At 32.8% G+C, this 13,429-nt stretch overlaps 1 protein-coding gene across 9 annotated transcripts in view; it reads left to right on the top strand.

Annotated features, from left to right (window-relative positions):
* The window catches only part of PPFIA2 (PTPRF interacting protein alpha 2), a 516,520-nt gene that overhangs the window by 490,165 nt on the left and 12,926 nt on the right, over positions 1-13,429 (top strand). For 4 of the 9 annotated variants that reach the window (XM_010383657.2, XM_010383659.2, XM_010383660.2 and 1 more), the window contains 4 exons: positions 328-390; positions 1,610-1,639; positions 3,192-3,385; positions 7,348-7,445. In XM_010383657.2, the coding sequence (XP_010381959.1) occupies positions 328-390; positions 1,610-1,639; positions 3,192-3,385; positions 7,348-7,445 (385 nt within the window). The remainder of the gene's footprint in view (positions 1-327; positions 391-1,609; positions 1,640-3,191; positions 3,386-7,347; positions 7,446-13,429) is intronic. The other 5 variants (XM_010383658.2, XM_010383665.2, XM_010383667.2 and 2 more) reach the window with 3 other exon arrangements.

The following is a 13,429-nucleotide window of genomic DNA, read 5'->3' as shown; positions in this document are numbered from 1 at the left end:
ATTACAAAAATTGATCTGATAGCCACATACCATTGGAATGCAAATTTTGATGATGCTCTTTTTCTGACTAATAATTGCAGAAATGTCATTTTGAATCTACACCCCCCAAGAGCTTCACAGCATGCCTCTTTCTAGTTAATCTTTTTGAGTAGAAGAAACAGGAAGCTCTGAGCAAACCAGCCATGCTATCTCTTTTGTGCACACGGTAGGGGCAAGGGCACTGTGGTATTGCTGTGTTGCTGTTGACTCACAGAGGTGCTGCCTTTCTTCTTTACCACTGCTTGCCTCCCATGGATTCCTCTGCTTCTCTCTGGGCCTCCTCACTAGCCTTCAGGCAACGTTTGGGTGACTCATGAAGAAATGGAAAATCTTGCAGCTCCAGCAAAAACGGTTAGTCTTAATGGCTTTGTTGAACCTGAAGGAAAGTGACTTTGCTGCTCTTTGGATGAGGAAACTAATTTGTTTACTATAGACCAGAGTAGTAGGGTGTGTTTTTATAGTCATATGCAATGATAACTAACATTTTTTACAGTTTTCTTTCACTGTACTCTCTTGAACTTTTTAAATGAAATAGTGTTAGATTATGGCTAATATCATAAGAGCTTATGGTACACAAACAATAAGCAAGAAGGTAATAAATAGTATTCATGTTGCAACATTGGAAGTTTTTGTACCAAATATCATTTAGTATCAGACACATTCACAGGTAACAGGTTTCTAAACCAAATTAAATTGGTAATAGAAAAGATTAGATTGAATATTCATTTTTAATATGATTATGTGGTTTCTTGTGCTTCACCATCTTAGATACAAGCTTGACCAAACAAAACCCCCCAAAAAACAAAAAAGTGTTATGTTAATTTGGTATTGAAAAGCACAATTTTAAAGAATGTCTTGGGGAATCTGTAATTGTCACTTTTAAAAATAAGATGTTATAAAAGTCATTTTTTCACGTAAAGTAACGAAGTTGGGCATATCATATATTTTATCTTTATCAGCTTCTTTTTAATTTGATGTCTTTTCAGTGTTATCCTTATTTGAAAAATTGATTATCTTCAAGTTTGTTATGGATAAAAACACCAATGTCATGTATGAATTTGGTTTTTAGTTTAGTTTTGTTGTACTTGGTTTTTGTCTCGTTTTGTTTTGTTGGCCGTTGTTGAAATCTATTTGATTATCTCCAAGCTTTGCTGGAGGGATACAGTCAGTTTTTTCACTTCACCAATTTACTTTGTATAAGATTTCTCTATCATATATACATATGTATATTTGTCAACAGAAGTTTTTATTATAGCACATTACATTTTGAAAATTACACTCATTTAAGAATTTAAAAAAAAGATTTCTAATGACCAAATCAAATGTTCACAAAATTATGAATTTAGCATTTAAATTCGAATTAATTGAAAACTATGTCGTTGCTGCCTAATTGCCTTTGAACTGCAAAATTGATCTCTGTGGGTCTGAGTCAGAATCTGTGTATTTATCTGCCTGTTATACAAAGCATTTTGTATAACAATTTTGTTTCTGCTAGAAAAATTTTGCTGTATTGATTTGAAATTAATTTATATTTACCTGCTTTATTAATCATTTCCTGCTGCTAACACAGAAAGAATCTGAGGAAGGAAGCTGGGCCCAGGTAGGAGATTCATATGCTTTAAGACCCTTAATATCATTTAGTAGGCGATGAGAATATAAATTAAGAAACTGTCATAAGTCATAATATTATAAACCTTCACTTAGCTCAATATTATGCTGATCTGTATAGGTAAATCTAGATTACGTTAATACTTTATATGTCTTTTTAAATTATCATATTTTTAAAATAAGATGATTGCCGTTTCATACCTTGCCTCTTTTAAAAGGGTACTTTTCTTTCTTTCAAAAGAGAATGATCCAAAACTTAAATTCCTCTGAAATCACTCCTGAATATATTTAATCAGGAAGCATTCAAGTTGGATCTAAAGGGGGAACAAAAGGAAAGAAAAGACTTATTTGGAGTTGCCCATGCCTTCACATATAACGGAAAGTGTATGAAGAGGGGTTGGAGGTGCGAGTGTTGGCGTTGCAGACCACAGAGCCATTAACATTTATTGAAATGTTCGTATGAGACAGGTGTCTATACTTGGAATAGACCTGTACTTTCGCAAGGAAGCTGTGCATTTTTTCTACATTTCCACATTTTGGATGACCAAAAGAGAAAATTTGTGTTATATTCAATCTGATTGAAACCTTTCAATATAAGAAAAATTTTGGTAGTTATATTAGGACCTCTATTTAAACACACAATAGGATTGTATTTGATTTTGATTTTGATAAAAAATTCATCATTGTTCAGAATACACAAAAGAAGAGGAGCAGTTATATTTTCCCTAGAAATGCATATTAGAATTGAGAAATTAGAGCATGATAAGGAACTAAATGGGAATTCTGTAAAAATAATAGAGAATAATAGTTCTTTTAAAATACTGGTTTAGTGGTAATGGTTGATTTTGGTTTTCATTTTAGCTGTTTTGAACAGTATTGGTAAGAATAGTTTACTTGTTATATTAAAGAATTAGGTTATCTGTCTTAGTTTTTGATCCTACCCTGCTTCTTTTAGAGTGTATCTTGATTGATTTCTAGAAAAGGCTGATTATTTCCAGTGATTTTTTGGAAAGCTGATGACCTGCTTTGCTAAACAATGTCCATACAAAGCTTCAAAATTCTGTCTCTCCAAACCATTTATTCCTTTCTCTGTTTACTGAGGTTTGCATTTCACATCAACATTTGCCATTACACTGTAGCAATAGCAGTAGTGGCATTGATAAGTAGGAAATGGCAATAATGACATTGACAAGAGGGTAATGACAGATACAAATAAAACAAATCTATTAATATAAAGACAAAATCTTAAAGCTCAGAGTTTGTATAATACTTTCTTAATTAATAAAATACATACGTGGGCAAAATGTAATTCCTTTTGAGAATACAAAGTAAATAGCCAATCATTTTCAATAGGCAAATACTTTAATAAATGAATGCAGAGTTCCATTTTATATCAAATCAAATCAAATACTATCTGAATATTATTTTTGCTTTGTTTCCACATATCATAGTAATTAAATATCAGTTATAATAATAGGTAATATTCTCCAATTACCATCTCATCTGATTGGTTAAGAAACTTGACTGCTATAAAACAATTCTAGTGTCCGGTTTTTCTACAGACCCTGGCTTATGGAGATATGAACCATGAGTGGATTGGAAATGAATGGCTTCCCAGCTTGGGGTTACCTCAGTACAGAAGTTACTTTATGGAATGCTTGGTAGATGCAAGAATGTTAGATCACCTAACAAAAAAAGATCTCCGTGTCCATTTAAAAATGGTGGATAGTTTCCATCGGTAGGTTTTTGTTTTTTGTTTTTTGTTTTTATTGCCAAAGAATAATTAAAATGAAACAATATATTACCTATACTTTAGTAAAACAAAAATGGATGTCTAGAAGATAGAAAATGTATGTCATTTGAAACATCGTTTGTTTACATCTACTTGGAAAAATATCTTCATCCAGCAAATTGCAGGGACTTTCTAATTTAGAGCTATGTGCATATTATGTGCCCGAACTTCATGGAAATATATGTGTACAAAATTCTTCTCATAGAGCATAAGTCTATTTTTGTGAGATTCTTTGAAAATCCCATGTTTGTAATTTTATAGTTGTATGTGTTTCTATTAGAAAATTATTTAGAAAGAAATATTCAGAGTTTATTTAAACATAGTAAATATAAACAAATATTCATAGTTTCAACTCTACAAAAATATGGGGTTATAAATTTTATAATTTAGTAACATTCTAGGAAAAACTTTGAGAAGAAATTCTTCATCTAAGACATATTTGTGCTTTTTATTTTTCTATGTCTTTTAGTGAGTTTGCTTGTTTGTATATTAATTTCAGAAAAAAGCATTACTGTGTTAGATAACTGTGAGGATGCAGATGAACAACAGGCAATTTTTTTTTCAAGTTGTTTACCATCCAGCAGATAAAAAGGGATTTGTTGTTATACCATATCATAAATGCTGTGTTTATGTTAGGTGAAACAATGGCAGCTGGATTTTGGTTGTTTTTTTCTCACATATAGTTGATTGTGGTGATAAGTTAATAAATATAACCATAGATGATTTTGGCTTGGGAGACTGTATTTGCTTCTCTCCTGTCCAACATTTAATCAGTGACTGAAGATGGTATAAAAATTAGATATGTTGATGACATAAAATTAGGATAAATAGAGGATAATTGGGGTTTTTTATTCCAACTTATGGAGATATTTTGAATTTTAATGCAGTTGTTGACACTGTTAAATTAAATGTGGTGAAGATAAATGTAACAGTGTTTTTTTAAAAACCTATTAAAGTACTGGATGGGGAATCCATAATTTAACAGAAACTTGTGTGAAAAAGATAAGGAATGTATCATTAGCACGAAACTCTCCAGTTTGGTTAATGGCTCGACAAGGCATGTTTAGACTGTGTTTATCGGCAGGGACCACAAAAGTGCTACCATATGGTGACATAACAAAAATAAATTGCATTTATTTATGGGCATCAAATTGTTGTAAGGTGGTAGAAGTCCGATGATAAAGTCAAAGTAGTTAAATACATTTAAATTGGATGAAGGAAGATTTTAAATAAGTTTTCTTATGTTTTAAGATCATTATTATGTGATAGAAGAATTATATTTTCTCTGTTGAGCATGTGATTTTCAGTTAACACAGGTGTAGATACTAGGGTGAGTGACTTCTGCTTACTAGAAGAAACAATTTTGTACCACTCTCAGCTGCCTTGTAGTGTATACATTGTGAGGCAGTGAGTGAGCTCCCTGTCATGGGCAGTTTAGGGCTTCATATTTCATATGGTTGCATTAGATTTTTGGGGTCCAGTTTTTTCCATTCTTCACTAGATTGACTTTTAATGCTATTTTATTACTTTAGTAAAATGTTTTCTGTAATGATCAAATTTTAAAAAAATACTCAAATGACTTGCTTTTTGTTTGTTCTGGGAAATACCCAAGCTTCATTTTTAAGTTATGCTAATCTCTGACTTAAAGCAAGTAGTACCTGACTGTATATTGCATCCCATGGTCTTTTGGGCCCAGTCTTCCATCTGACAGACATTTTCATAATATTATATATCCTCTGTATAGTATAATTTTGTATTCCATATCAGAACTTGGGAGAAACTGATCAAGATGCATTGGTTTAATCTCAAGTTGCCCAATATCTGTGATAGTGATTATGTCAGTATTATCTAGTATACTACTGAATTAGTTTGCTAGGGATACCACAACAAAAGACCACAGACAGGTGTCATAAACAACAGAAATTCATTTTCTCACAGTTCTAGAGGCTAAAAGTTCAAGATCAAGGAATCGGCAGGTCTGGTTTCTTCTGAGGCCTCTCTGCTGGGCTTGCTGATGGTCACCTTCTCTCAGTGTCCTCACATAAGCCTTTCTCTGTGAATATATATTCCTGTTGTCCCCAAGTGTCCAAATGTTTTTTTAATAAGGTCAGCAGTCAGTTTGGATTAGGACCCACCCTAATGGTCTCATTTAGCTCAATTACCTCTTTAAGGACACTGTATCCAAATGTAATCACATTCTGAATTACTGAGAATTAGAGCTTCCACATATAAATTTTAGGGGAACACAATTCAACCGACAACACTTGTCTAATGAAATTTTCTTTCCATTTTTCTTTGATTCTGAAATATTTGACTCAATATTGTTTTTATTAAAATGCAGGGCTTAGAAATGCATCTAACAAGTAAGTGTAGCCTGACCAATGTGTATGTCTAAATTTGCTTATATTCCTAAACATGTAAAGTATCACTGATAATCAATGATCTTTACTCTTAAAGTCTCAGATTATTTTTTCCTATCACATCTTCTGCATCTTTATATCTAATGTCACTAAGCCTTCTCATTTTCTCTCTCATAACATCCCTGGTTTATCGATTTTTCTTTCAAGTTCATGACTGTTGTCCTTATTTTGGCAGAACTGAACCCTGAATTGATTTTTCTGTCTCCTCTGATTACTTATTTTCCCATCTCCTATTTTGCTATGAGATTATTTTTCCTTAAACAGAAAATGTATTTTATTTATTTATTTATTTATTTATTTATTTATTTATTTATTATTTATTTATTAGATGGAGTCTCACTGTGTTGCCCAGAGTGGAGTGAAGTGGCGTGATCTCAGCCCACTTCAACCTCCGTCTCCCGGTTTCCAGCGATTCTTCTGCCTCAGCCTCCCGAGTAGCTGGGACTACAGGCGTACGCCACCACACCCGGCTACTTTTTGTATTTTTGGTAGAGACGGGGTTTCACCATATAGGCCAGGCTGGTCTCGGACTCCTGACTTCGTGATCCGTCCACCTCAGCCTCCCAAAGTGCTGGGATTACAGGCGTGAGCCACCGTGCCTGGCCAAACAGAAAACTTTTATTGTCACCTCTTCCTCCTCTGAAAATTGTCCAGTAATTCTGTATCAATTATATGTATTTCATACTTAAAAACAATTCAAGGCTTTCCTTCAAATGCTCTATTTTCCATGTATAATTGTATTCCTCCTTACTTCCTAGCATGGGTTTTCAGCTCTGGAATGTGTGATCTCGCTAGCCACACCTTTAAATTTTCATCTGCAATCTTTTGTTCATGATGCTCCATTTTCTTGAGTCAACCTGTCTCTGCTGCTTGATCCTTTAAGGATCAATCAATTTTCTGCTCCTTCCACGTTTCCTTTTCATTAAGTTTCATTATCTGCTGACCTGTTCTTCTTACATGCTTCTGTATCACTTAGAGTTATGAGCTACTCATTTTAGTATTTGGTCCTCTATCCTATTACCTAACTTACTCATGTTTTGTGTTATTTTTCTCATCAGCTTAAGAAGAGAGTATCCATTTCTTATAAATTATTTACTGTCTCCATAATGGGGACTTTAAATTCTTTTCAAATGAATAAAATATTAATTTGCCTGCACCTAATGTAGGAATAGCTGGATGAAAGACAAAGACACGTAGATGAACCATATAATCCATGATGATTTTAAAACTATGGTTGTTCTTATTTTGAAAACATTTTTTTCTATTCCTTAGAAACATTTTGTGCTTAGAATAATGATAAATGTATTTCCCTCCAATGCTAAAGGATTTCATTGCAAATGTAATTTATTAACTTGTTGCCCTAAGAAGCAGTGCATAGTGTTGACTATGGCCAATCAGAAAACTTTCTCCACCTGCTGAGGTAAATTCACTGTTTTTTTTTGGTTGTTGTTGTTTTTGTTTTTGTTTAATTTTTTTATTAAAAAACAGAACAAGTTTACAATATGGAATTATGTGCTTAAAGAGGTTGAATTATGACAGAAAAGAACTAGAAAGAAGACGGGAAGCAAGCCAACACGAAATAAAAGGTAATGTGTCTTTCTTTCATACGAAATGCCTTTATTCTGGGGTTTTTAGCTTTCACTTGTATTAACCTAAAATGTTGTATGTGTTACAATGGTCGGTAAGTAGCATAAGCATTTGGCTAGAGGTGTTACTGTTTTTTTTTTTTTTTTTCCATTCTTTTCTAATTAAAATACAGAAATGATATCACCAAGTTATAGGGTAAATATCCCATTTGGGGAATAATCTTGAGTTTTTGAATTGAGATTTATTCATGTGAACCTATTAATTATACATTCTGCTTGTACTAAAGATGTCACCATGCAGATATTTTTGTCGAACTTGTAATGGAACATTCTCAGTATGATTCAGAGAAACATGGTATATCATTTTTATGGCAGTTCATCTTTGGTTTATATCATTTTAATTTTATTTCAGTGCCCAGCAATTTTATTTTTGTAACACTGTATAGTTAAAGAAATTATATAGTGACTTTATGCAGGAATGATATAAGGATTTTCCCCTATAAACCAAACTAGTTCATTAATAATTTTAGCTGGTAATATTATCAGGAACATAGTAAATTGCTTCAACTGCTATGTGCCCAAAAATGTTTTATTTGAATAACAAGAAAAGACACTCCATATTGCAGGTTTGTTAGAAAAAATACTGTATTTAAAAACTAATCATCTAAATTTTGAGAAGTACCTTAATATACCCAAGAAAGAATAATTTCAAAAGAGAAGTACCTTAATATACCCGAGAAAGAATAATTTCAAAAGAGGAGTATGTTAGATTATATTCTTAGAGACCATTCTATTTTTATTACTGTTGTTGTTGAAGAAAAAAATACATGATTGGATATAAGATATAGGTAAAGGTATTTTTTGGTTTAAATTTAAAGCATTCAAGTGCAATTTTCTTACATGGATATATTTGTGGTGGTGAAGTCTGGGTTTTAGTGTGTCCATCCCCTGAATGGTGTACACCATTAAGTAATTTCTCATCTTTGGCCACCCTCCCAAACTCCTACCCTTCCGAGAATCCAGTGACTATCACTACATACTCTATGTTCACCTGGACACATTATTTGGTGCCCACTTGTAAGTGAAAGCATGAGGTATTTGACTTTCTGTTTCTGAATTGTTTCACTTAAGATAATGTGAGGACATTTTTTGCTAAAACTAATCAATCCACTTTTGTTTAAAGAAGAAAAATATTAAGGAAAATACAACCAAAATTTTTAAGGAAAATTTTGGATATTAAAATAATTATTAGTGATATTTCCATTTCCTATTATCCAAGAGTTGATATGTGCAAGCATTACATCAAATTTAGTGGGTGTTTCTACATTACATTAATTGTTCAAAGGTAGGCATGAGTCTCGTTTTCATCTTCACTTCTTTTAAGGCTTAATTTAGATAATAAAATAGTGTGTATTACATTCTCCAATATTAACGTTTAGTGCTGTTTTATTCTTTATTTAAGATTTTTTTTAGGTTTCTATAATTTACATTTTTGATAAACAATGTCAGAAATTACTTTTATCTTTGGCAGGTCTTGGAAAGTACATTAGTTCTAATGGAATGGGCTTGAATGTGTGTGAAAGTGATTGGTTAAAAATAGTTTTCTATGTATAGCTCATTGGAGAGTAGACAGACTCACAATGGATTTCTTGTAACACTTCATTTAATGCATTACTTCAAAGCAAGAAAGTGTTTTTCCATTATCAAAATCGAGTTGTTTGATTTCACTTTATTTTGGGGCCCCAGGAAATTGCAGGTTGTTTTCAGTGCATTGCTGTTCAGTTGAATTGAAATTTGGGAATTAATGGACCAAAGATAGACCCCCGAGAAGGAAGTTTGCATTTGACCACACAATGAATATCTTAGCACACAGATAGATTTTACCCATGGGATACCACTTTGTAGTTTCCTTTCTGAAGTATTTTTATCCAATTGCATTTTATTATGCCTCAGCTCACCACATGAAATGTTTCACATATAGATAGATCTAAAGGAGAGGAATTACCCAGTTGGCCCTATACCAAATGTTATATTAGTATTTGGCAATTGCTGATGAGAGTGTAGCTCTGAGGAAAAAAAAAAAAAAAACTGTCATGATTCACTATGATCACACACAACTCTATCTGATAAATAGCTGTGAATGAGATCATAAATAGCTTGTTTCCTATGACGATCTGGTGACATTTACAGGAATAATTCTCAACTGTGACTAGGGGTCTCTTACTATCTGAAGTGTTATTTAACCTTGACCTTAATGAATAGTTTTCTGAAGTGAAAAGACCATGTGAATATCAAGAATCTAGTAACATTTTATTTTTTGTTAAGAATCAGTCAACACTGATCTCTAGCCATTTATTGTTTAGGTCAAGAAGATTTCTACACAGTTTTAAAGTCAGTGCATACATTGCTTGGAAACAGATTTATGGAAAGGGATCTAACTTTAATAATGAAACAAAAAGAAGTATTTTGTTCTGATGAGGAAAAGTTTGAATTCATGCTTTATTTGCCTTTACCTCATAAACAGATCATGTTAAATATTTGATCACTCTTAACTACAGGTGTGACGATGGAATTTTTGATGGGCACATACTTGCAGAAATATCATGACCATATAATATGTCTTAGACTCTCAAAATATTAACCTTAACTCTAGAAAAAACCAAACACTCCCTATTTACAAATCCATCTAGTGCAAAGAAAACTGGATTTTGTTTTAATTACTGAGAGCATTGTCACGTTCATTTTTTAAAAATGGTGTGTTTAGTAAAATTAAGTGGAGAACTGTTACTGCCACCCACAAGCACTTGCCTAGCTTTTGGGGTTCAAGTGTAGGGTAACCAGTTGTTAGAATGAATCAGTAACTATCAACAGCAGCTGATTATACAGCCAAAATATGATGCTAACCAACTCACATCCCATTTTCTGAGGTCCAAAAACCCCAATGGAATAGGCTAAGGAAAACTCAGAGGAAAAGCTACACTTTAGAACTGACTCGGAGAGACAATTAACACATATAATATAAAATTTCTTTATATAATAAAGAATATTAAGGAAATCCTTTGCTTTGCTGAAGACCAGTGGGGAAGAAAGAGGCAAAACTCTGAGGGGGGACAATAAATGTCCTACTTCTTGGAGAAATTCATTCTGCTTTGGATGCAGCAGTTAATAGTAATAAGACTGTGGGATGTGGGCATTCCTCTCATGTTCCTTCTTACCTAAATCCAAAGAAAGATCTAGGACATTTCTTTTGAAATGAGATCATTCAATCCACAAAAGGAGTTAAGTAGAGAGATGTGAGACAGACATGTGTAAAACTTCCAGATTCATATACAGATAGCACTGTGGATTGCCACAGACAGAAAGGACACCAACTAATTTGAAGAACTTCTACTTCTCATAGATTGCAGTACATTAAGTCAGACCAATCTTCCGCCAAGAAGAAATGGAAAGGCTACATAAATCAATAAATGGTAATAAGGAGCTATTTGAAAACAGTAGAAACCAATTAAGAGGGACAGGACTTGAGAGGTTATGATCTTGGAAAAAAGAGAAATGTAAGGAAATGGTGAAACTGTCATTCTCTACTGTTTTTCCTCTAACAGAGAAGCAGGGAATGGAGTTGGGCGGTGGTGGGGATTGGAATGTAGAGGTGCCAAAACTGTCGGGCCTTCCGGAGCAAAGAATCTATATAAAATAATAATAATAAAATAAGTAAGACTGTACTCCTCTAGAGACGTTTGTGGACTTCTAAAAAGGATGGGATTATAAGATAAAAATTGAACAGAAAACCAAAGCCAAAGGGCAATAAATCTAGAAAGAGAACTCTTGTAATCTCATGATAATACAATAAAAAAAAAACAAAGGTTTTAACCACCAAATACACTTTAATTTGAGGTATCTGATAAGACACACCCTATAACTAAGGGTAAACTTAAGGAGATCAGGCTATTTATTATGTCTATTAATGTTAAAAATAAATTTTATTATATATATTTGAGGTTTGGAACATATTATAGAACACATAAAGGTAGTAAAATGGTTACTATAGTGAAGGAGATTCCTAGACTTTATTTTGAAATGTTAAAATTGAAATCTAGCATTGATTTATCTCAATCCTTAATTGGAATTAAGTTGATCTGCCTTTATTATAACTTCAGAAAAACATAAAAGCAAAGTCCTCTCAAGAAGTTGACATTCAGAGCCTCTGCAATTTTTCAATCATATTGTGTGAAGCCAGTAAAAGAAAAACTCAGACATGTCAGATAATGGCCAAAATGAGGAAAACCAAGATGATAAAATCAGAAAAAAGAAGGATATCCATAGTTGACCCTGACACTGTTTATTAAAAATATGTAAGGAATATAAGTGACAAAATGGAGAATTTAATATAGTTGGAATCAATATGTTTAACAAATAATCAAATGAAAATTTGAAGAAGTGAGAAGTATAAAGACTTTAATTGAGAACGCAATAGGTGGTTTAACAATAGAAGAGAGTTTAGTGAAATAAAAGATCACTTGAAAACATCTAACCCCACATATGACAAGAAACGAAAAGGATGAGTGATATAAAACATCATTAGAGACATTGGACATGGTGAGGTAGGAGACAATAAGAAAGGCACAATATTTGAAAAGATACTGGTGGAGACATAAAAAGAAAATAATTGAAATGATAATCCACAGACTCAAAGTTCTCAATGGACCCCATGTGAGACTATAAACAAAAGGGAAAATAAAAACACATCTAAACACATTACAATAGAGCTACTGAAAACCATGAATTCTCATGCCACAAAAACTTAGAATCTGCCAGAGTAAACTCCACAATAATTTCAAAGGCACAACATAAGATAACTGATATTGCTCAAGTAAATAATGCTAGAGGAAGGTGGAATTATAGCCTTAAAACGGTGAATCAAACTAACTTCTTACTTTGAGGTATGTCCCTCAATATTAAAGACAGAATTAACACACTTTCAGACAAACAAAATCTGAGAGATTATTTCACCAGAAAAAAACAAATAGAAAAGAAATATTAGAATAAGTGATTCAGGCAGATGGAAATGATCATAAAGATAATTTTAAAAATGCACACATGATGGAGGAGAAATGAAAAATGTATGGGTAAATTTCATAAGAATAGTAAAAACAATAATATCTGCAGGGCTTAAATGTTACATAGAATTAAAATACATAACTATAATGCAAAAGGCCAGAAGGGAATAAGTGAAATTAAATTGTTTGAAAGTCTTTGCATTATCTAGAAAAAAATAAAAGGAATAATTTATAATAGACTCTAAAAAGAACACATTATAAACTTTAGGTGCCACTACTAAAACAATAATATAAAGTGTAAATATAAAAAGCTAACAGAGGGCCGGGCATGGTGGCTCATGCCTATAATCTCAGCACTTTGGCAGACCAAGGCAGGTGGATCACCTAAGGTCAGGAGATGAAACCAGCCTTACTAACATGGTGAAACCCCATCTCTAGTGAAAATACAAAATTAGCCAGGCATGGTGGTGCATGCCTGTAGTCCCAGCTGCTTGGGAGGCTGAGGCAGAATTGCTTGAACCTTGGAAACAGAGGTTGCAGTGAGCAGAGATCATGCCATTGCACTCCAGCCTGGGCAACAAGAGTGAGACTCTGTCTCAAAAAAAAAAAAAAAAGCTAATGGAGTGGTAGAATAAAATAAGAAAACATAATAAAAGGCAAGAAAGAGAGAAAAGGAACAAAGAACAAAGAACAGGTAGGACAAATAGAAAGATGGTAGAATTCAACTCAAATATCAAAGTAATAATACTAAATGGGCAAGAACTAACTATTTCAATTTAAAGACAGATTGAAAAACAATGGTATGCTGTACACAACAGACACACTTTCAATATAAGAACGTAGAAAACTTATTAGTAAAGGAGGTACACATGCAAATATTAACCAAAGCTGCTATGATTCTCCTAATATCAGAATATAAACTTTAAG

This window comes from Rhinopithecus roxellana, chromosome 10 (assembly GCF_007565055.1).
Source record: "Rhinopithecus roxellana isolate Shanxi Qingling chromosome 10, ASM756505v1, whole genome shotgun sequence".
In the NCBI taxonomy this organism is placed as follows: domain Eukaryota; kingdom Metazoa; phylum Chordata; class Mammalia; order Primates; family Cercopithecidae; genus Rhinopithecus; species Rhinopithecus roxellana.
This window is presented reverse-complemented; position numbering and strand designations above follow the sequence as displayed.